This window comes from Eleginops maclovinus, chromosome 19 (genome assembly GCF_036324505.1).
Source record: "Eleginops maclovinus isolate JMC-PN-2008 ecotype Puerto Natales chromosome 19, JC_Emac_rtc_rv5, whole genome shotgun sequence".
In the NCBI taxonomy this organism is placed as follows: domain Eukaryota; kingdom Metazoa; phylum Chordata; class Actinopteri; order Perciformes; family Eleginopidae; genus Eleginops; species Eleginops maclovinus.
In genome coordinates, this window is record NC_086367.1 from 2260374 (window position 1) to 2283323 (window position 22950).

General features: G+C 43.4%; 3 protein-coding genes across 3 annotated transcripts; all 3 read left to right on the plus strand.

Moving 5' to 3' along the window:
- The first annotated feature begins 1301 nt into the window (after window positions 1-1301).
- Window positions 1302-5481, plus strand: LOC134881660 (zinc finger BED domain-containing protein 4-like). The gene is made up of 2 exons (XM_063909170.1): window positions 1302-1436; window positions 4000-5481. Exons 1-2 carry the CDS (start codon window positions 1302-1304, stop codon window positions 5479-5481), a joined length of 1617 nt encoding a protein of 538 aa, XP_063765240.1.
- Window positions 5482-9606: 4125 nt separating this feature from the next.
- On the plus strand, window positions 9607-12422 carry LOC134882016 (uncharacterized). Its single transcript, XM_063909659.1, has 4 exons — window positions 9607-10002; window positions 10380-10545; window positions 11123-11238; window positions 11471-12422. The coding sequence occupies exons 1-4, from the start codon at window positions 9844-9846 to the stop codon at window positions 12275-12277; spliced, it is 1248 nt and encodes a 415-aa protein (XP_063765729.1). The 5' UTR covers window positions 9607-9843; the 3' UTR covers window positions 12278-12422.
- A 3855-nt stretch (window positions 12423-16277) lies between these two features.
- Window positions 16278-19186, plus strand: LOC134881662 (G2/M phase-specific E3 ubiquitin-protein ligase-like). Its single transcript, XM_063909173.1, is given in 7 exon segments — window positions 16278-16291; window positions 16658-16906; window positions 16908-16969; window positions 17085-17260; window positions 17749-17921; window positions 18239-18453; window positions 18951-19186. Coding segments are annotated over 7 exon segments (1125 nt in total).
- The last annotated feature ends 3764 nt before the right edge of the window (window positions 19187-22950 follow it).

Below are 22950 nucleotides of genomic sequence, written 5' to 3' on the forward strand. Positions count from 1 at the left end.
CACACCGGGACACGACGTTTCAAGAGTGAGCAAGACGGTCTACAGGTAAGGCATCAATTTTTACATTCCAATGTCCAAAAGTCGCATATTTTCTCTCATGATTAGTTGTAATCTGTGATGTTGCTTCATTTACAGAAAGGAAAAAAGTAAAATATAGTAATGGACAATCTAAGTGAAAATGTAACAAAAAGAGGACACAAATCTAACGTGAACATTTTATAACATTGTCATCCCATGTCCATTCGTTTTCAACTGCATCGGAGTTGAAGAAGAAAGGAAAGTGACAATGTTTTAAAACGTTCACTTGCTATTTGTGCGTCCTCTTTTTGTTAACATTTCACTTAGATTGTACTTTACTTAAGTTTAGATCGTAACATAGCAGTCACCAGCGTTGAGCGCAATTAAGCCCCCTCAACGCTGGTGACTGCTATGTTACGATCTAAACTTAAGTAACGGACAATCTAAGTGAAATGTTAACAAAAAGAGGACGCACAAATAGCAAGTGAACGTTTTAAAACATTGTCATCCCATGTCAATTTGTTTTCACGATGTATTACATGTTTGATTTGATTGTGAATTTGAAAAGGATCAAACAGATGTTCTCTAGTTCTTATTTCCGGTTTCCTGCGCAGCATGCTGGGAGACGGAGTTTTATATTGTTGAAACGGAAACATAAGAAAGTTTAAGGCATGGAAGTTCCACAGTGAAACTGTATAACCTGAACACGTATTTTGCCGTTTTGAAGTAACTATCTGAAGTTGTCACATCATGGAAGTCTTCTTGCACTCTGTTAAACATATTAAAATGAATAATTAATAGACTAACAGACTGCAAGAAGTCATACATTTGTTAATTCTTGTTGTTATGAATCGATGAGTAGGCCCCTACAGTCATTTTTATATAATAGCCTACATAATATTTCTACTATATACATGAATATATAGTGTATATATATATAGAACATATGTTATTTATAATGAATAAAATAAATGTGTTATGGATAATAAAATCTAAATAAAATTATTTTATTTTTCATTAACACAGTGGTTCCCAAAGTGTGGGTCGCGCCCCCCTAGGGGGTCGCGGAGGTATTGCAGGGGGGTCGCGGGGGAGGGGTACGGTTTGCGTGAACTGCAGAACCGCGTCTGTTGTTAAGGTGGCACGTAATACAGTTGTTTAGTCTACATGCCACCATGAACCTATACCACCTTAACTAACGGACCACTCACCCTGGGGTGCGTTTCCCAAAAACTTTTTGATAACAGTAGCCATGCGTGAGTCTGAGAACTGAACATTTTAAAATGGAAAAGTTTTTAACAGCGGGTCCAATCAAGCGTAAGCCTACTTTACAGTACGAGCCATCAAGCACTCCGACTCAGAAAAAGACGAGGAGATATGACGAGGTGTACATCGGGCTGGGCTTCACTAGTATGCTGGTAGGTGGTGAGGAAAGACCGCAGTGTGTTCTATGTTTAAGAGTGCTAGCCGCTGACAGTCTAAAACCCAGCAAGCTTAAACGTCACCTGGAGACCACACACCCTGAGCATAAAGACAAGCCGGCTGATTTCTTTCAGAGAAAATTAAATAACTGTCGTATCCAACAGACTAGTTTCGTAAAATCTGCGTCTGTCCCTGCCAATGCTCAGCTTGCCTCCTATAAAGTGGCCTACCGTGTCGCACAGTGCAAAAAACCACACTCAATAGCTGAGGAACTGATACTGCCCTGTGCTATCGATATGGTTGCCACTATGATTGACGAGGCAACAGCAAACAAGTTAAAAGTGATTCCTCTCTCTAACAACACTGTTGGGAGACACATACTTGATATGTCAAGTGACATAGCGGAGCAGGTCAACGATATGGTGCGTGCAAGCACCCGGTTTGCTCTGCAGGTGGATGAAGCCACCGACAGCAACAAGGACTGTTTATTAATCACATACGTCCGATTCATTGCTGCAGGGGACATGAAAGAGGAGCTGTTGTTCTGCAAAAAACTTAAAACGCGAGCCACTGCTGATGAACTTTTCAAAGTAATTGACACTTACTTGCAAGAGGCCAATCTGAAGTGGGAGGGTTGTGTTGGGGTGTGTACAGATGGGGCTCAGGCAATGGCTGGGAAGCACAACGGGCTCCAAGCGCTCATAAAGCGTGTGTCGCCCAACGTTCATTGGACTCACTGTATGATCCATTGAGAAGCGTTGGCTTCTAAACAGCTGAGTCCCGAATTGAACTAGGTGATGACGGACGTCATTGCCACAGTGAACGACATCAAAACGCGCCCTGTTAAGGCCCGACTTTTCTCTGCTCTATGCGAGGAAATGGGATCCAATCACACAGCTGTTTTGTTTCACAGCGAAGCGCGATGGTTGTCACGTGGGAAGGTTCTGTCCAGGGTATTTGAGCTGCGGGAGGAAATTCGGATTTTTTTGGAGGAGGAGGGTCATGACCTCGCGGTTAATTACAGTGATGAAAATGTTCTTACGAAAGTTGCCTACCTCAGTGACATGTTCCAGAAATTAAATCTGCAGATGCAAGGAACCAACACCCACCTTCCGCATCTTGCAGATAAAATAAAATCATTTTCAAGGAAATTGGAAATGTGGGAGCGGAAAATTGGGGAGGGAAACATAGACTCATTTCAGAACCTTCATGCTTTTCTTGAATCCAACAACATTCAGAACACAATCGTGCCTTGTATGAGAGCACACATCTCTGCCCTACAACAACATTTTCAGAGGTATTTTTCAGTGAAGGATTCAGCACAATATGACTGGATCCTAGACCCCTTCACTGCAGCCGCACCTACTGACTTCAGCACTGCTGAAGAGGAGCAGTTCATTGATATCACATCAGACTCCACACTGAAACTGCAGTTTCAGGCCAAGTTACTGACTGCATTTTGGATTGGGGTGGAGGAGGACTACCCACTATTGGGTGGAAAGGCAATGGCAGTATTAGGCCTACTCCCTTTTGCCACGTCTTATCTTTGTGAGGTGGGCTTTTCTGCAGTGGCCTCCATAAAGACCAAATACAGGTCAAAGCTGGACATTGAGAATGAACTGAGGGTCTCACAGTTGCCACCACGATTTGAAAAGATCTGCAGTTCAAAGCAAGCCCACACTAGTCACTGAGATGTATGCAATATTTTATGAAAAAACAAATCTGGGGTATTTTTTCAAATTCAGTGCAGATGTTAAAAAGATGAAATAGGTTCAAAGTTGTACAATTTAAAAGTAAATGTAAGTTACTTTTTTTGTTATTTTGTCACTCAAGAAGAGAAGTTGCAGTTGCAAAGTTGTTAAAACAGTGCTGTTGCACAAAACACATGAATAAATGTTATTTTGAAGTGTCTTGTAATGGTGATTATGCCCTTATTGTTTATTTGTACTGTTTGCGTGAATTTCAAAATACATTTTCAAGAAACTAAAAGTTTCGGTGTTTAGGGGGGGCTCCAAAATATGTTTAGGTCTTAAAGGGGGTCCCAGCATAAAAAGTTTGGGAACCACTGCATTAACATATGGTGATATAGTAACATTGAAGGCACTTTTAAATGCTAACCTTGAATGTTTGTTCTGTTTAGGAATTGTTGTCTGATGTCAGAAGGAAAACCATCCCAGTATGGCTGAAAAGAAAAACCCAGTATGGCAGCATTTTACGGACACAGAGCCAGCTACAAGTAAGGTGATCTGCAAGCTCTGTAAGGTACATGTGAGCTTGGGATCTGCAAAGAGCAAACATAAAAACACCACAAACCTCTGGAATCACCTGAGAGTACATCATCTCCAGGCTTACAATGATGCTCAGCAACAAAAAGCTCCAGCAGCTGCAGTGTCTACATCCACTTCCCAACCTCATCAGCCAACCGTAACAGATATGTTTGATGCCCATCGGAAATGGCAAAATTCAGACACCAGATCAAAGAAAATAGACACATTAATAACAGAAATGATTGCCACAGACAATCTGCCATTCGCTTGTGTTTCATGTGTTGGATTCCAGAGGCTGGTGGCTGCAATGGAGCCCACGTACAAATTAAAATCGGAGAAGCACTACCGCACCGACATGCTTGAGGACATAGTTGGAAAAGTGGAGAGAAAAGTCAAAGCACTAATTTCAGAGGAGGCTGGCCCTTTTTTGTCCTTCACTACAGACTGTTGGTCTGGGGACACTGAGGCTCTCATGAGTCTAACATGCCATTTCATTGACCACAACTGGGACAGGAAGCAAGTCCTCCTAAATGCAAAAACAATGTTAGGCTCCCACACAGGGGAGTATATTGGTGACATGTTCATCAGTCTGCTGGAGCACTGGGACATCAGCCATGACAGGGTTGTACTTGTTCTCCGTGACAGTGGGGCAAACATGGTCAAAGGTCTCAGACTGGCGGAAATACCTGATCTCAGCTGCAGCGCACACACCATACAGCTTGTGGTGAATGATGGCATCAACAGTCAGCGAGTAGTGCTGGACATTAATGCCAAATTAAAGAACATCGCCAAACATTTCAACCACTCTGTTCTTGCAAAGCAGAAGCTTAAAAAAATTCAACAAGAACTTGGCCTACCAGAGCACAGCATCCTCCAGTCTGAACCCACTCGCTGGAACTCCACGCTTCATATGATGCAGAGAATGGTGGAGCAGAAGAGAGCTCTGAACAACTACGCTCGAGAGTATGGAAAAATTGCCACTCTATCCCCTGATCAATGGGACATAGCTTCCAATTTAATTGATACATTGGAGCCTATGGAGGAAGTCACCCTTGAGGTGAGCAAGTCAGAGGCTTCCATCTCCTGCGTCATTCCGAGCATTGCTGTGCTGAAGATGATTCTTCAGACAGAGGGGCCAAACACAATTGGGATCAAAACTCTGCGAGAGTCAATGCTGCAAAGCTTACAGAGAAGATTCCAAAAGATGGAGGACACACAATGTCTAGTGCTCGCAACACTCCTGGACCCTCGCTATAAGGGCCATGTCTTTTCAGAGGGCACACTTGATAAAGCAAAAAGGTGGATAAAGGAGGAGCATGCTGTTGTGTCTGAACAGCTGAAGATGGCCACAAGTGCAGAAGAAGGACTACACTCGAAACAGAGAAGGGTGGAAGTTGAGGAAGTACCTGGTCCCTCCAGTGTCATTGACCAAATGTATGCCAACATCTTGGGACCTCATGGATCTCCTACTCAGGAGAGTGATGAAGACCACCTTATATCTGACCAGCTGCAGCACTACCTCCAGGAGCCAGTGATAAATAGGCAGACTGGTAAACCGCTAGAATGGTGGAAGCAAAATGCATCCCGTCTACACCTTCTTGCACCACTAGCAAGAAAATTCCTTTGTCCACCCCCTTCCTCAGTTCCCAGCGAGAGGGTGTTTAGTGAGATTGGGAACATTTATGACAAGAAGAGGAGCAACCTCAAGGGCGAACATGCCGAACAGTTGTGTTTCCTACATGACAACCTCCGTTTCTTGAACTGGCAGTATTGAGAAGCATAAAACATGCCTGTGAAACTTGAAACTTGTTTACATAATTTTTTATGTTGCTAGTATGCCCTTTGTTACTAGTGTGTTTGCAGCACTAATATATTTGTATTTCATATTTATTTTTATGTTGATTATATATTGAACATTTAAGACTCAGAGTTGGTATTTATTTATTTTATATTTAATTCATATGTTGATTTTTTTAATGTTCAATTTTCAATAAATCGTGTGAAGTTTACGAGTGTCGTGCCTCCTCTTACTAGTATGATTTTTAGCATGCCAATTAAGGATAATACGATAGCATATCGGCCCTAAAAATCGGCCCAAAAAATCGGCAGGACACATCGGCCATCAGCTGACTGACCGGTAAATATCGGTATCGGCATCGGCTTTAGAAAAACCCATATCGGTCGGTCTCTACTTGTGACTAATACAAATAAGCTAGAAATGATTAAAAAAAAGAGAAATGGGCTGTGGCCCCCACCTGCAGAATAACGGCATATTCTGTTTTGGGGAGCTTATTACCTTTAATTTGTATCCATTGCCTGCCAAAATGGTTGTTGATTCCTAACTGGAAAGGCTGATGTAACAGAAGTGTGATTGACTTGGAGTAGCATTGCATTGTTTTTGGTATTCCCTCAGAGTGTTTTAAAGAGTGCATTTCTTTTAAAATATATATTGAGTTCAGCCCATCACTTCGGCCTGTGTACTTTATCGTTCATTATTTTTTACTCTGTGGCCGGTTATGTGACTGTGCTGTATGTAATGTATGTGTTGCTTCATCAAACTCTTAATCTGCATTAGCTTACAGATCCTCATGCCCTGTGGCAACAAGCTTGTTCCTCCATCACTGTCTGAGGGCCAAAAGCTGGATGCAACCGTCATACAGAAAATATTCAAAAGGGCATCTTTATACCTGCGGCCTTCCCTTTCACTTGAGGTAAGTATGATTCTGTTGAAGCCTGGTGGTCATTGTGCTGAAAAAGCCTCCAGTTAGAAAGTTGAAAATGAGAGTTCATCTTTCATGACGACAATTAGCCTAATCAAATGCCTACATCAACAAAAGAATGGCTTCACCAGAATAAGATTTGAGATTTTGTGTAAAAAAGATGGTTCACCCACTTTTCCACAAATTTGCCCCTTGGACTTCGGTTTTCTGAAAATGGAATTAGTCTTCTATGCTTAAAACCTACATACCGTACATTTGTTTTGTTCTCAAGTGTTTGAGTGATGACGGCTCATATAGTGATGACAGTTCCGAGGTAGAGGACGACCTCATGGAAGACATTTCTGCCAGCAGCCAGCAGCCATCCTCGTGCACCACACCACCCCCACAAGCACCACCTCAGCAGCCACCTCAACAGCCACCTCAACAGCCACCTCAGCAGCCACCTCAGCAGCCACCTCAACAGCCACCACAGCAGCCACCACAGCAGCCACCACAGCAGCCACCTCAACAGCCACCACAGCAGCCACCACAGCAGCCACCACAGTAGAGGATGACATTTGTCGGGAATTCCCGCAGGACACGTGATTCCCGCCGGATTCACGTGAAACAGGAGTCAAAATTGTATTCATCTCGTGATTGGGACAGGACAGGAATAATAATCCATAATAATCCACAGGAGCGGGAACGCCAAAAATAGATGATTATTATTATATTTTTTTTTACCGTGTAAAACAACCACAATTACATCCGTTCATGTTTACAATCCTCGAGCAGAAAATTAACAGTCAATCATGGGTCAATAGAACTACAAATCCAATAGTGCTTTGAGACTTCCGTTCTGTGCCAGCAGCTACCGGAAAAGAAACACAAAAAACGCAAGCGGGAAAACAACACCGACAATGGATGCGCAAGCGTTCGGCGAGAAGGAAAAGTTGCAAGTTAAGGTAAAAAATAAAGACCCGTCTATTAGACTCGTACCACTTCAGGGAAAGTCTGATGTGCTTCAAAAGTTTAATAGAGTGGAACTCGATGGCAGTAATACGGTTTATGCTGCGTGCAAAACTTGTGTGACATGCATTAAGTATGTACCCGAGGCCGGGACAAGTGGGCTTAAAAGGCACACATGTAAGAGCCACAACGAAAACCAGCGCCAAATCGACTCATTTTTGAAACGCAAGCTGCCTGCCGGGGTGAAGGCCCGAATAACTAATAAAATTGCCCGAATGTGTAGTCAGGACCTGCGCCCTTTTGCCATTGTTGAGGGGCGAGGGTTTAGGGCTGTGGCACAGGAGCTACTCAGAATCGGCGCGGCATATGGCTCTTCAGTAGAAGCTGAGGACCTTCTGCCCTCAGCGAGGACAGTTTCGAGACACATTGAGGGGGAATATGATCGCGTGAAGGCTGCCGTTCTGGAGGAACTCGAACAGGTATGTATGTACTCGTGCTGCGCAATTTTGTGCTATATAATGTGCTATCTTGCAGTAGAACGTATGCCCTTACGAAAGTGAACTGTTGCACTGCAGCTCTGTGAAACGTAATGATTGGAACATGAAAAGACTGCAAACCTAAAATCATAATGCAGTATGGCCATTTCTGAACATGACAACACTGTTGGCCTGTGGAAGTGCAACTGCACTTGTTTTTAATGGTGTTTGTAACACCACCTTTTTTCTTTTTAAATATCTTCATGTGAACTAGGTCATGTATTTTTCAAATTATGGGGTCACATCATTAATGAAACCCATTTTTAATTCAGTGCAGAGAATATGCCCTGACGACGGACCTGTGGACTGAGGAAAGAACGAATACCCACTACATCACCTTAACAGTGCACTATATTACACACAACTGGGAAATGGCCAACAGGGTCCTGGCAACAAGGGAAATGGTTGGGGTGAAATCTGGGGAACGCATCAAGAACACTGTTGAAGAAATCCTTCAGGTACAGTATATGTAGTATTTATCTTGCAATTACTTTTGTTCATGTATTCAGCAAGCACACTGAAGGTATGACACTGCATTATCTTTGCTATTTTTTATTAAGTGATCTGGTTTAAAAGTGAAATGGGTATTCTGACTTATTTTTAAAATACATTAAAATGCATTCTAGTCTTTGTGATGTCTAATATGTGTTTGACATGTGGGTACTGTTTTTGCTAATCTTTTGTTTTTGTTTGTGTCTCTCTGTCCCCCCACCCCTGCTGTCTTTGACCCATCATAGGAATTTGGCATACAGAGCATCAGTAATGTGTTTGTCACAGACAATGGTTCAAACGTCGTCTCAGCTTTTAGAGATTACATCCGCCTGTCCTGTGCTGGCCACAATTTAAATTTGGCACTCAAGTACACCTTTGACCACCTGGAAGCAGACAGCCTAGTCACCAAGCTGATAAAGGACTGCAAGGTCCTTGTGTGCCACTTCAAGAAAGCTGGGTAAGATTAGATAACATTTTGTCACTGCTGTCTTGCCTCTTATGGTTGTTTTAAAGATATGCAAAACACAATTGTGACCACCAGTCAAATGCAAACAGGCCACAAGTAGGGCAAGGGACATTTGCATGAACCTGACACTAATAGTAAGAAGGAACAGTAAGAAAGTATGAATTAGGTGGACAATACACCTTGCATTCATCTTCAATTCAGGTGGCATAGAGAGGCACTTCTGTTAATCTTGTAATAACTGTAGCCTTGTGTTTCTTGTGCACTGTTTTTAAATGCACTTCAGATTACAAAAGAAGCTGGAGCAGACCTTGAAACAGGCTATAGAGACGAGGTGGAACTCGAAACTTCAGATGCTCCAGTCGATTCACGCCGCTTTGAAGACGGGGAAGCTGCACAGCATTCTTCTGGAGCGTCGAGAGCTCCGCTACCTCCAGAACATTGACTCCGATTTATTGGAGGACCTCATTCAACTTCTCGCGCCTTTTGATGAGGCCACCAGACACCTCTCCTTTGACAGCAAGCCAACCCTTCACCTGGTTCTACCCACCAAGATGACCCTCCTGAGGGGGCTAACAATCAAGAATGAAGACAGCCCAATTGTTAAAGAGGTAATTAAATAGTACAGTGCTGTTTTTGGGGGCAATTCAAGTTGCTGGTAGCCTGTTCTTCCCTAATAATAGGGCTGAACCTAGCCTGGCTGTCCTATCCCCAACCTAAATCACTAAAGCTGGGCAGACACTGTGCGATTTTTTCAATCGCGGTATTCAGCTGCTGCTCATACTGTACGAGTGAATCGCAAGGGTTAAAACGTCGCAGCTCACGATTCCCGTTCTCACACTGTACGATCCGATGGTCTGATGCGATCTGGCTGCTCACACTACACGACACGTCGGACTCGGTCGGACTGACCGGAATTGCAAGAAGAAGAAGCCGGAAGTGGGAGATGCTTGGATTCTCACAGATGCTTTCCTGAGATGATGCTACTCACCAAAGAAAAGCGCGTTGCTCTGGCAATTTGTGCCATTCTGTGTGCAGACAGCAAAAAAAAAAGACGACGGCGACGTGTATGGACGAGGAAATGGCTTGGTAGACGTGGGCAGTATGGCCTGTCAATTCTTCAACGAGAGCTGGAGGTAAGTAAATTGTTATAATAGCACATTAGGCCTATCAGACCCTTTCAGCTCGTGTACACCAACGTGGTCAGTCAATAAATCCATAAGTAGACTACTTGTTATAGTTCTGTCAACTTTAACTGACTTTCTACTGTTCTGTGTTTGTAGTAGCCTAGGGTAGCCTACAGTAGATACAATACAGTTGAAATGTGATGGTCTATCCAATGACTGCAGCTGTCTAGGGGGAGGAACTATGCAAACAATCTTATTGATGTGATGGAGGCATCAGTTTTACTTTGACAGTTTGTCTTATTATACAACATTTAAATGTTTTGATCAGACTCTTAAATTAACAACGACATCTAACATCTATAATGCGCCTGAGTTCTGTTTTATAGGTTGATGATATGAGGGGTTTTCGGGACCTCCTCAGAATTTCTGTAGAGGAGTTCTATTTTCTTCTGGAGAGGGTTACTCCTCACATTGTGAAGCAGGATACTCACCTCAGGAAGGCCATCAGCCCTAAGGAGAGGCTTTCTGTTACCCTTAGATTTTTGGCAACAGGCAAGTGTGTTGACATATGCTCCCTATTACTCAAAGGTTGAAAGTGAGGCAAGGTCATCTATCTGTCATATTAAAAATCAAGTTCACACATGCAACTGCATACAACCACACTACATCATACAACTTTCACCTTTCTACATCAGTTATGCTGGCACCTCCAACTACACCTCTTTCTATCCATGTAGGTACTATTACCACCTACTAGATTCTATTCTCAATCCATACTAAAATCTGTCGATGTTCATCTTCCCTTACATTAAAAGGTGGACTATGAGATCCTGCATGATGTCACTTCTGTTGATATTCCACGTAAACACCAAACAAAATGTTACTTTCAATTTCACACTACTAAATTAACTTTACTTATTGTCCCCCAACTTTGCTCATTGCCCATGTTGTCTCCCAAGACCGGACTTTTTCACAATGTATTCTGGGAGCAGGCAGCAAGCTGATCATAGGGAGATGCTTACGATTTTAGACAAAAATGAAAATTTACTAAAAACCAGGCAAGATCTCATTGTCCACCTTTAACATTTAAATCCACACAACACTATAGACATTTTCTCCATTTTGATAGGCGAGACCTTCAACTCGTTGAGTTTCCAGTATAGGATTGGAAGCACCACACTGAGCAGGATCGTCATGGAAACATGCACAGCCCTTACCTCTGTGTTGCGTGAAGATTACTTGAAGGTAAATTTAACTGGGAATAATAATCTAAAATCATACAGAACATCACATTACCCATGGTCAGACTATTGAAAGGTTGACTTGCACAATGATTTCTCACCTAAATCAGCTGAGTCCTTTGTGTATTTATACTGTCTTTATGAAAGGTGAAATTTAAAAAAAAAAGAACTCAAAGTGTTTTTGAAAACATTATTTCACCAGATTAATGTCATGTATTACTTTGTACTTCCTTCAGACACCATCAACTGATGCCGAATGGAAGGCCATTGCCAGCGACTTTTACCATAAGTGGCAGTTTCCCCAATGCTTGGGGGCTATAGATGGCAAACACATTTTCATCCAACCCCCTGCCAAGAGCGGAAGCCTGTTCTACAACTACAAGTCACGATTTTCCATCATTCTCATGGCTGTAGTGGATGCTAATTACAAGTTCGTCTACGCGTCCGCAGGGACACAGGGAAGGGTGTCAGACGCAGGAGTGTTTGCGCATTCGGACCTGAGGGAGGCGATGGATAAAGGCACCCTGAACTTCCCCCCTGTGGAAACCCTGCCAGGCACTGACGCTGTGATGCCATATGTGCTGGTTGGTGATGAGGCTTATCCTCTCCGCCCTGACCTCATGAAGCCATTCCCCCACAGAAACCTCAACACCAACCAACGCATCTACAACTACCGCCTGTCCAGAGCACGACGTGTGGTAGAAAATGCATTCGGAATTCTGTCAAACCGCTTCAGAGTTTTCAGAACCACAATCTGCCTGGAACCTGACAAGGTTGTGAAGATTGTCTTTGCCTGCATGTGTCTTCACAATTTCCTGCGGCAACGCAGATCAGATGCCTATGTACCACCTGGGTATGTAGACACAGAAGATGCCAACCACAGGCTCATTGAAGGAGCATGGAGACGGGAGGGAGGTCTTCAGTCAGTTGCGATGGGACGAGCAAGAAACCCTTCAGTGGAAGCGAAAATGCAGCGGGACCTCCTTTGCAGCTACTTTCAGACACCTGCAGGGAGTGTGTCTTGGCAAGAAGGCATGGTGTAGGAGATGAGACAACCAAATTGTCTGAGAAAAGTTACCAAGTCATTATTTTTGTGTTATTATAAAATGACAGTTCACTTCTGTATTTGAAGAAACATTACTCTTTGTTTATTGAACATGTATAAAAACTATGTACAGAAACATTAAACACATCCCTTCATTATTACAAAAATAAATCTACCTCTGTGGGGAAAATAAACAAAATGATTTTCTTCATTAACAATTATAAATAAATCCAAAAATATTTCCAGTAACACAAAGAACAACATTGAGGTAGTTGGTAACTCACATTAGTGACTTATAAAGAACATGTAAATTTAGTGAAAGAACACAGGAAGGGTGTTATTGTTGGACTAGTCTTGACTAGTGTTCAGCATTGACAAAAATGACATTGGCTGGGTTGTGGCCTGGTGGCTTTGGGGGGCTGACTGGACCTGATAGGGGTGCAGCATGGGGTATAAAGGTGGCCTAACCTGTGTACCTGGAAATTGTGCTTGGCTGCCATACAGATTTCCAGGAACGCTGCCCTGCTGGCTGATCGCTGTCTCCTGAGCATCATAAATTAAGTTCATAATGTTCCTCCTTACCCTTAATTGTACAGCGGGATTGGTAAGGTTTCTTAGCTCTGATGCTACTTGTTGGCCAAACCGTTCCTCTGAATCAGCATCGGAGCCAGATAAGGTTTTCTGGACCTGCTGAAGCACGGACAATTTGGCCATTTCAAGGTTGTGCTCATCAAATTTTGAGTTGGATTTCTGGACTCGAGGTCTTTTGCTAGACTGACCACTTGACACTTTGACTGGTGGACTGGGGTTTTCCGTGGGCTCTGACAGTGGACTACTGATGTTCGAAGTGACATCTTCGACATCTGCGTCAATGTCAACTGTGGTTTGGTCTTCCTCTCCCTCCTCTGTAATACTTGTGTCCTCCGACTCCGACCCAGGCTGAAGGAAACAGTGCAGAAAGCAGACAGGGAAAGTGATTACACACAAGTTAAGATCTTAACAGTGTTGTTTAGGTCAAATACCAATTTCTCATTGTATTACCACTAAACCTAGACAATGTGAGCAGGAGTAACTTAATTTAGACATAGCACTGCCATGGGAAAATGATTATGATTGTCACATGATGAGGGGAGTGGTCTGCAGGTCACAGTACCACCCACGATCCAGAGATTTATTCCCCTGGTTTCCAATTTCCAAACCAGATCTGGAGAAGCCTTTTGGATGAAAGGTGAAACGTCTTCAACTCCAAAAAGAAGTCCAGTTGCCTTAACTAACTGAACTGAACTCATCTTCATTTATATAGCACCTTAAAACAACTGCAGCTGAATACCATGACCTGGATGAATGAGAATCTTCACAGACATATTCTTAGCCTACTTTTTTGTAGTCTTTTTATTTGAAGCACTTTTGGATTTGGATCAATTATGTTGTGTGAAAGTGCTATATAAATAAAGTGACTAGACTTTACTTTATTTAAAACTTACTCTCAGAGTGGACTCTGTAGATCTGTGCGCGACATGGACCCTCAAAAAGTCCAAATGCTGCAGTATCCACTGCTGTTTGGGGGTCAGTGTTTTTTGCCCACTGCCACTGGGCTTGGGTTTGATCAATTTCCCAAACTGCGTCCGCAGTGATGCCACCCTCGTTTTTACCTCGTTCACTGCAAAAGTAGGCTAACATTAACATACTGTATGATGTATGCTTACTACATGTACTGCTAACATTATTATCTGCTAATCATCTATACATTTTCGATGGTCCCATAAACTTAAAAGAAATTGAGTCACACACACACACACACACACACACACACACCACCACCACCACCAACAGTTATTGATAACAGTTGTTATCCACATTGCTAAATTGCTAGTCCGGACAAAAACTTACCAGGCAGCTGCAATTGGGTTGCAATTGCCATCCAACTCTTATCCCTGTTGTTGCGGTCATGGTAGGACTGTGAAGCCACATCAAACAAGCAGGGATGTGCCTGCCATAGCTCAACAAGCCGACCCTCCGTTGCCGGCGTCCAGTTCACGCGTTGTGCTGCCATGCTGTTCTGTTGTCTTCTTCTTCTGTTGTCAATTTTCTCTTCCGTATCTATGTTCGCGCATGCGTAGTGTGACAGGATGAGGCAAATCGGCTCGTGAAACTGCTTCAACTGTGCGAGAGCCTCACGAGGGGCGACCAGAATTTCAAACAAGTTTGATTTTCATCCGATCGATCGGGAGGTGGTCGGGAGGGCTTAATCGTTTGTCGTTACCCCATGTATACTACACGATGCGAGACGCACGATTGAGCCAAAACTCGGCCCGATCTCCAAAATAGTCGCACGAGTGAAAATCTTGTCGATATCGGGCCAAAAATCGCACAGTGTATGCCCAGCTTAACAAGATTTGGTCTGGGAACCATCTAGTCATTTAAATATATACAATCTAGTCATTTATAATATATACATATACAGTAACTTTATTAATCCCAAAGGAAGTTAATGTAATGTTGAAAATACTAACACATTGTGTTTATTTCACTCCACCTCCCAGCTGAAAGGCCAGTTAGCCCAGGCAGTGGAGTTAAAGTTCCATGTCCACCTCTACCACAAGGTAGCCACTGCACTCGCCCCTTCCCTGAGGAGTTTTCTGAGAAAGACGGTCACGGCTCTGGAGTATGAGGAGGTGGTCAACACTCTTGCGGAACTCATAACAGTGCCAGGACAGGGAGTCAGGGTCCGTGAGGAGGAGGAAGAGGGTGAATAACACAAGCGAAGCAAGCGATGCAGCACCCACTGAGCATTATGTACATGAATGCAAAGTGTGTGTGTGTGCGCGCGCACGCATGTGTGAGAGAGAGACAGACAGACAGACAGACAGACAGACAGACACAGAGACAGACACACAGAGACAGACACAGAGACAGACACAGAGACAGACAGAATTGTTCTATAACAATGTCTTCTTTTCCTTTAGATACACCACCAATTGCAGGGCCATCAGAGGCCACAGAAGTCCACAGCTTCTTCTCAAGTTGTGTCGAGGAGGAGGAGAGGGAGGACGGTGGTGAAGAGCCGGCATCGGGCCGAGAGTTGGTGCAACACTACATGCTGCAAAACGTTGACACCCGTGGTCAGCATCTTCTTAGTGTCTGGAAGGACATGTCAGGTGACCTAGTGCCGGTGGCCAAAAAGGTACTATCAATCCCAGCAACCAGTACACCTTCTGAGCGCTCATTTAGTGCTGCTGGAAGGCTGATTGAGGAGAGACGCACTTCCCTTCACCCAGACAATGTGGATGCAATTTTATTTCTTCACAGCAACATTTAAATTATCTGATATTCAATAAAATCAATTTTTTGTGATTTAGTATTCAGTATTTTTTTTTTTACGCTTTTTTTAACTAAATATCTAATATTTTATCTTTGGGGGTAACCAAGTGTCAGTTTGTGAAAGGAATATGGTTAAAAAGCCATTTAAAATTGCATGAAATAAACCGAAAAAGAAGAAAAGTAAACCAAGTAAATATGCAACATTTCGGCAACACGTTAGGATTAATCTAATTTAGATGAAAATGTAGTGACTGTGTTGGTTCAACTGACATCCATTCCAAACGACTACAACTGCTTAGTAGGTGGCAAATATGCATACAGGTAGGCCCTATTAACACACACACAAAGATTTTTTTTTACAGGAGTGGGAGTACTTTTGAGTGGGAGCGGGATGGGATTGGGAGTCGTTCCACACAGGACAGGACAGGACAAGATTTATTTTTTTTACTCCTGACCAGGATTGTGCAGGACAGGATTTTTTTTCTGGGAGCGGGATGGGACAGGAGTGAAAATCCACTCCCGTGTCATGCTCTACACCACAGCAGCCACCACTGCAGCCACCAGTGAATGACCAGGCAGGATATCATCCAGATAATTACTATAGTGCATATGTCGACATCATTGAAGATTTGGCGGAGGAGGAAGACGGTGAACTGTTACATGCTATAGCCGTTAGCATGCAAGACCAGACGTAAGTGTGAGATCACCTTTGACACATTCCATAACTTGCTGGTGCGCTTCAGACTCCGCAACCTGACCCATCAATCAGTAAATAACAGATAGTGACATGCTTTGTCCTTGTGGCGTAGAAGAGGCCATGTGGACAGCCATGGCCAGGTGGAGAATTGGTGGAGTCTCAGTCACTTGTTTTGTAGGCTATAAATGTAAACTGAGTAGCAATTGCTGATACCGCTAATAATGATAAAATCAGAATCATGACAATGTTGTTTCAATCGTGATAAGAAAATGTCGCCATATCACCCTCCCTTACATTGCATTACATTGTGAAAATCAACTAGTTGTAAATGTGTGTGCAATTCTCTCTTCTCTCTTGAAGGCTCCCCAAAGAAGATGTCCCAGTCAGTGACATTCTGAAGGAATTGGCAGAGAAAATCGATAGCATTGGAATTTCAAGATTCAACATAAATCGCTCCAATGTTCTTGACGGGGCCATACAGGGTCTTAAAAGGTTGACATTCAGCCCATGCAATACTTTGAATGTGAGTTGTTCTGACGATAAGGGGGCGACTGAGGAAGCTATTGACCTTGGGGGGCCAAGAAGAGAATTTCTTCGCCTTCTAATGCAAACCAGAGTCCGAGATGTTTGAGGGACGCGAAGGCCATCGCAACTTGGCTCTAGATTTCAGAGGTTTGTTTACCATAATTATATGGAATTATTGAAGAATTTAATTGTTGTGCTTCTACGCTGACCATACTTGGCAAGTGATCTGCTGTACTTTCTGTTCTTTCTGTAATCTTTCTAGCTTTACGTGAGGACAAATATTTTTATGCAGGAACTGCCATTGCCCTCAGCCTGGTCCATGGCGGTCCACTGCCATGTTTTCTGTCAAAGACTCTTTTCACGGGCATATCCGAGGGAGCAGACCAGTCAGAGCTGGAAGACGTCACTGATTCTGATCTGCGCGACAAACTAACAAAGGTCTGTGGTTGGGGGAAGGGGGTTGCACATTTCATGCACTAATGTGTTGCTGTGTGTATCTATGTTAATTTGAAGTTGTTTCGGTTGGGTGTGTCAATGTAGAGTGGGTAGTGAACATAATGAAGCAGATTACTAGGGTTGTGGTGATGTTGATGCACTACCTAGTGTATGTGTCTTTATGCACAGAGGTGTCAAAAGTAAAAGCAGAGGTTAAAAAATGCCAGTTTCCTTCCAACACAATTAACTTCACTGAGTAACTGGTCTACAGATACTGTAAACCAATATACCTGATGCTGCGCTGGTTGGGTCAAATTTGTAGGTTTTTGGTAGGTTCTTAGTTTATTTTTTTCAGTAACAACGTCTATCAACCTCATTAGCTACAATGGCATAACTGGTGTAACAGTTGTGTACTGTTATGTGCCAGTGTTGTACTTAAACAATACATTTACTTTTACTTTTGACACCTCTGTTTATGCACTATTCCACAGGTTTCTGAAGCCACGACACTACATGACCTGCAGCTGTCTGTGGAGCCTATCAGCGACTACTTGGCCACCGCTGGCTGCTTAAGGCTCTTAACATCCTTGACCGACAAATATCCACTGCTGGAGGACATCCTGATGTTCCACGTGGTCCATCGTGTTCGGGCACCGTTGGAGCGGTAATTTTGTTTCACGTGGTAAAATAACACATGATGCAGGGTGTCCATGGAGAATTACAGCGATACTGCACTATAGTGAAGGTGGAAAAAGTTGTGAAATCATTCGTCTGTGTGACATTTTTTAACATCACAAAAATCTTAGCATTTGAACAGGTGTGTTCAGACTTTCTCTGGCCACAGTATGTCATAATGAAAATGCATGACATTGAGTGCTAACTGCAAGTACGTTGTTGTGACTAAAAGAAACGTCCAACAATATGGCATTGTTATGTCTTTGATATTTTATTTTTGTCGTCCCCCCCATGCAAAATGTTTAGATTCAAAGACGGGCTGAAAACCCTAGGCGTGTTGCCGAAAATACAACAGCACCCAGAGGCATTTCGCCCGCTGCTGTGCTACAACCCTCCCACGCTCACAGCCGACTCTCTGGATTGTCTCTTCACCATCAACTGGTCCAAGGATGGGAGCAACTCCCGGATTGGCGAGAACAAGACAGTGGCATTTTGGAGGGACTTCCTTCAGGATGTAGAAGGTGATTGAATTTCAATGGTGTTGAAGGCACTGGATGTTGTTGTGACACAGGACTATGAGAGGTTAAGGTCACTGAGATGAAATGAAAAGTTCATTGCCAAGGAAAATGTCATATAGGCCCAAGTAATATTACCTTACATTTTTAAAATAGGAAGTAATCTAAGTAGAAATTAACTTTTAAAGGTGCACTGTGTATGATGATGGCCAGAGAAGGTTGCAACTATGCTGCTCATTGAAACTGTGCTGCCTGTGGCCAAGTTTGATCTTTTCATGAATATTACACATATATGTATATACATAATATATACATGAATACATACACTTTCTCTGTAATCTTTCACTTTCTCTGCAATCTCAGAAGAATGTTAAGTAATGTTTACTTTTTCTTTTCTTTTTTTTTGCTGATTACATATTTGAATTGCTTTTTATACAAAATAGTTTTGATCATGAATGGTGTCACTAATGTAGTTATTGTGTTTGTGTATTATAATTTAACAGAAGAGAAGAAAATGACTTTGGAATCTATTCTTACCTTCACTACGGGGTCTAATGTGGTTCCACCGATGGGGTTCTCCCCTCAGCCATCCTTGGAATTCCTTCATGGTGGAGGAAAATATCCAATTGCAAACACTTGCATAAACTGCTTACGGCTGCCCCTTCACTCAGAATACGAGCCTTTCAAGGAGGCAATGGAGTTTGCCATCCAAAACACATATGGATTTGGTATGGCTTAGGGTGTTTTAGGGAGGATTGCACTCAGTTTGGTTTCGTTACACAAGTGAAAGGGGAGAGAATTCCAGTGTGTTATGGCCCCTCATAGTTAGGTGTATAAATCATGCATCATGAGCAAGAGCACACACACACACACACACACACACACACACACACACACACACACACACACACACACACACACACACACACACGGATATGCACGTACACACACACACACAGATATGTACACGTACAAACACAGTGACACACACACACACACACACACATACCCACACAGATAACACACGTACAAACACATGTACGCACATATCCACACTTACACACGCACTCCCTCACAGTCAGTACAGTATGCAGAGACAGATGCATCTCATGTAAACACACACACAGATGTTCACACTGTTTTACAAACAAGCACTGAAATGAATTAAAACAATTCATTGTCAATGGGGTCTACTCCTGTTTTATTGTCTACTTTCCAAGAAATTAACAAGAGTAACAAACATATTTATTCCGTAGTTTCCGTCATCCTCTAAAGGATCAATTGTATGACGGATCTCTGCTATAGTAGTGTCATTTACATGAAAATCGTTATCAGGAACTTCTACGACGCTGTTGAATTGGAGTTCAGGAGATGTTTCACGGTAAGCAGCACCTTGGGATCCGACTGGTGCAAAGACACCATTGACCCCTGTGATGTCCTGGCCTGCATTCCTGATGATGCCAGAGAACCAAAGCTGGAGTGGGGTCCTACATCTTTCAGTCGATAAAGCATGATTATTCCACTGATTACGGAAGTCACTCGCAGCCCGTTGTATTCGTGGTACATAAATGTAATGCAGTGCGAACAGGTGCAACTCCGACAATGAGTCTAAATAGTTTCGGTTTTCCATAAAGGTGAAAAGTTCGACATAAAAATAAGAGACAACACGATTCAGCTCAGCCCAAAGTCTTTCTATTCTTTGGTTATGCACGCTGCGGCCTGCAATGACACTTCCTCGATGCAATCCTCTTCTGCTCAGCATGAAACGCGCAACCTCTAAGTTTTCAGTTCCACGGTCGCAACGGACTCTTGATGGAAGCCCAAAGTCCAGCACTCCCTCTTCAAACAGCGTCAGCACTAGTGATGCGCGGGTTAAGGATTTTTAACCCCCGCACCAACCCAACCCATCGTGACAGCCAATCCGCACCGCCCGACCCGCAAAATTACGCTCTGATTTTTTAACCCAACCCGACCCAACCCGCGAAAATGGGAGAAAAAAAAAAAAAAGATACCAATGAGTTTACGTCGTGATTTGCCAAACGGTAGGCCTATTAACGAGGGGTTTTGCTCACAATTATGAGGAGATGCACGGCAGGCTATTATTTTCGCTAAACAAATGATTGACAGGAGGCATAGCTCGCAGCTTGCTGCTGCCTTCTGACGTGCTGCCTGTGTGCGGTGCATGAGACGGAGCGGGAAGAGAGGGAGAAAACCCCATTTTATCCTTACACAAAAGACAAGCATATGAACGGATACATATAACTATAATAGCAGGAATAATGGCGATTTTTACCCGACCCGCCCGCTACCCGCATTTTCCACGGAAAAAACAACCCGGCCCGCCCGACCCACGGGCTAGCCCGCGGGACCCACGGGTTTTGGGCCAGCCCGCGCATCACTAGTCAGCACACTAGAACCCCTATTGTTTGTTAAACAGCGTAGATATATTATGGTTCGACTATACCCGTCCACACATCCGTGGAACACCAATCTCCAATGGATTAATTTGTGGTTTGAATCAATGTGCCTGCAAATAAAGACAAGGGAAAGGGGCATCAGTTCAACGTAGGCTATGGCCAACACGTTTGTATTTTAAAGTGCTTTGCAGTTTGACGGCAGCCTCAATGGTAGGCTATGACACGACTGGCACAAAGTCATTCGGACACTCGACAGTGCTGTCATTACAATAGTAGACTAACTCACCATAATTCATTCGGACCACGAACACAGTAGGTCCTGCGGCGAATGGCCTGTCGGTGACGTACACTTCGCCCCACTGGGTCAATGGTTTGTAGAGCTTCCCGAACTCTCCTGCGCTGAATACGAATCCCCATGTGGCGCAGACTGGCCCGTACGTAGATCTCGCCAGCATTCGGCGTAGTATCCAGTATGTGTCTGATGGTTGACAGCAGGTTCTCCCTTGACAGTTCACTGTATTGAAGAGGTGGTATACCCAAGCGTTGTCGGCGGCGGTACAAGGTCCGGCGCGCAATGCCAAAAAGCGAGGCTATTCCTTGCCAGTTAAGCCCAAGACCCATGCACAACTCTATCTGTTCTGCTGTCAAATCGTACCGTGGGCGACCAGTGCCGCTTCTATTAATAGGTGGTACAATGGTCGTTTCTCTCGGAAGATCGTCATCGACCTGTTGCAGAACAGCCATCATGCACTGATATAATTGTTCAAGTAAAATTGTACACGGTCTTCCCTCCAATGTATCATGTTGCCGTACAATGTTTGTTATGTGGAATATTGTCCTAGCATGGGCTTCAAGTTCACGAAAACACCTCACATTTGGATATACCTGAATTCTTTCGAGACAATGTAGAATTTGCGAAAATATCTCAATAACATCTTCGTTGTTTGACCTAACTGATACGTGACATGCGAGGAAAATTATTAGGCCTACAATTATCTGTTTGTGCATCATTTTATGCTTTTGTCGTAGGCTACCTGAACTCGTACAACGTACAATGAACCTGTTATCGTCTAATGGCTTTCCGGACGCACTGACATGCCTTCCGGTTACACTGAAATGCCTTCCGGACACACTGAAAAATGCTCGCGCGCTTCCCCCCCCCCCTCTCTCACTCTCTCACACACACACACACACACACACACACACACACACACACACACACGCACACAGACATTCTCTCTCTCTCTCTCTCTCACTCACTCACTCACTCACTTGTGCTGTTATTGTGCAAATCTCGCCCCTTAACACCTATTGTCGCGAATTCGCCTCAAACCGCTTCTATTAAAAATGCAGCCGAGATCGTGCATGTGTTCCCCCAATGCCGGTTCATGTCTCTTCGATACGGACCTAGGAACGTTTTGCAAGCACTAGTTTCTCGTAGGACCGGTCAAAGAGTGCGAACTACATCCGGTCGACGAAGGCGGGCATATCCGGTTAGACGCTAACGAGTGGAGAAAGCAATACGAAATATACGGTCCTATTTGAGGTAAGTTATTGAAAAAAAAAATATTTTTGCTGTTTATTGTTTGTTTGTGCAGCTAACGAAGCAGAATAGAATAGTTTTGACAGATATTTCTGAAGTTATTCTGTGTGTCGCGAATTCGCTACATTCGGCCATATTGTCTACATTGGTTACAATCGGCTTCATATTGGCTACATTCGCCCGGATCTAAACAATACTATATTTAGCGGTAGTCATACACAATTTCTAGAGACAATACATTTCTTGTAACTTTCTATAATCCTTATAAAATTACAATGTTGAATATAAGTGCAATTTTTGCCCTTTATTTTTACTCAGAAGAAAAAATGAACACATCCATGTTTTATGGAAAACGAACTCCTGGAGTACAAACCAGGGTTCCACCATCAGATAGTGAGGACAGTTGTCTGAGTGAGAGTGGAGACAGTGATGAGGATGAGGAATATAGACCTGCACCAGGTGATGAGAATAGTAGTAATAAGGTTATAATAACAGTGTTTCCCATACATTGCGAGGCTGGCAGAAAAGTCTGTGGGAAAACGC

Excerpts from the sequence above, each read along its gene's own strand:
- LOC134881660 (XM_063909170.1), top strand. The coding sequence starts at position 1,302 with ATGGAAAAGTTTTTAACAGCGGGTCCAATCAAGCGTAAGCCTACTTTA. Across the intron at positions 1,437-3,999 it reads TGGGCTTCACTAGTATGCTG|AGGCTGGTGGCTGCAATGGA; the intron begins GTAGGTGGTGAG and ends GTTGGATTCCAG.
- LOC134882016 (XM_063909659.1), top strand. The coding sequence starts at position 9,844 with ATGATGCTACTCACCAAAGAAAAGCGCGTTGCTCTGGCAATTTGTGCC. Across the intron at positions 10,546-11,122 it reads CCTTAGATTTTTGGCAACAG|GCGAGACCTTCAACTCGTTG; the intron begins GCAAGTGTGTTG and ends CCATTTTGATAG. Across the intron at positions 11,239-11,470 it reads TGCGTGAAGATTACTTGAAG|ACACCATCAACTGATGCCGA; the intron begins GTAAATTTAACT and ends TACTTCCTTCAG.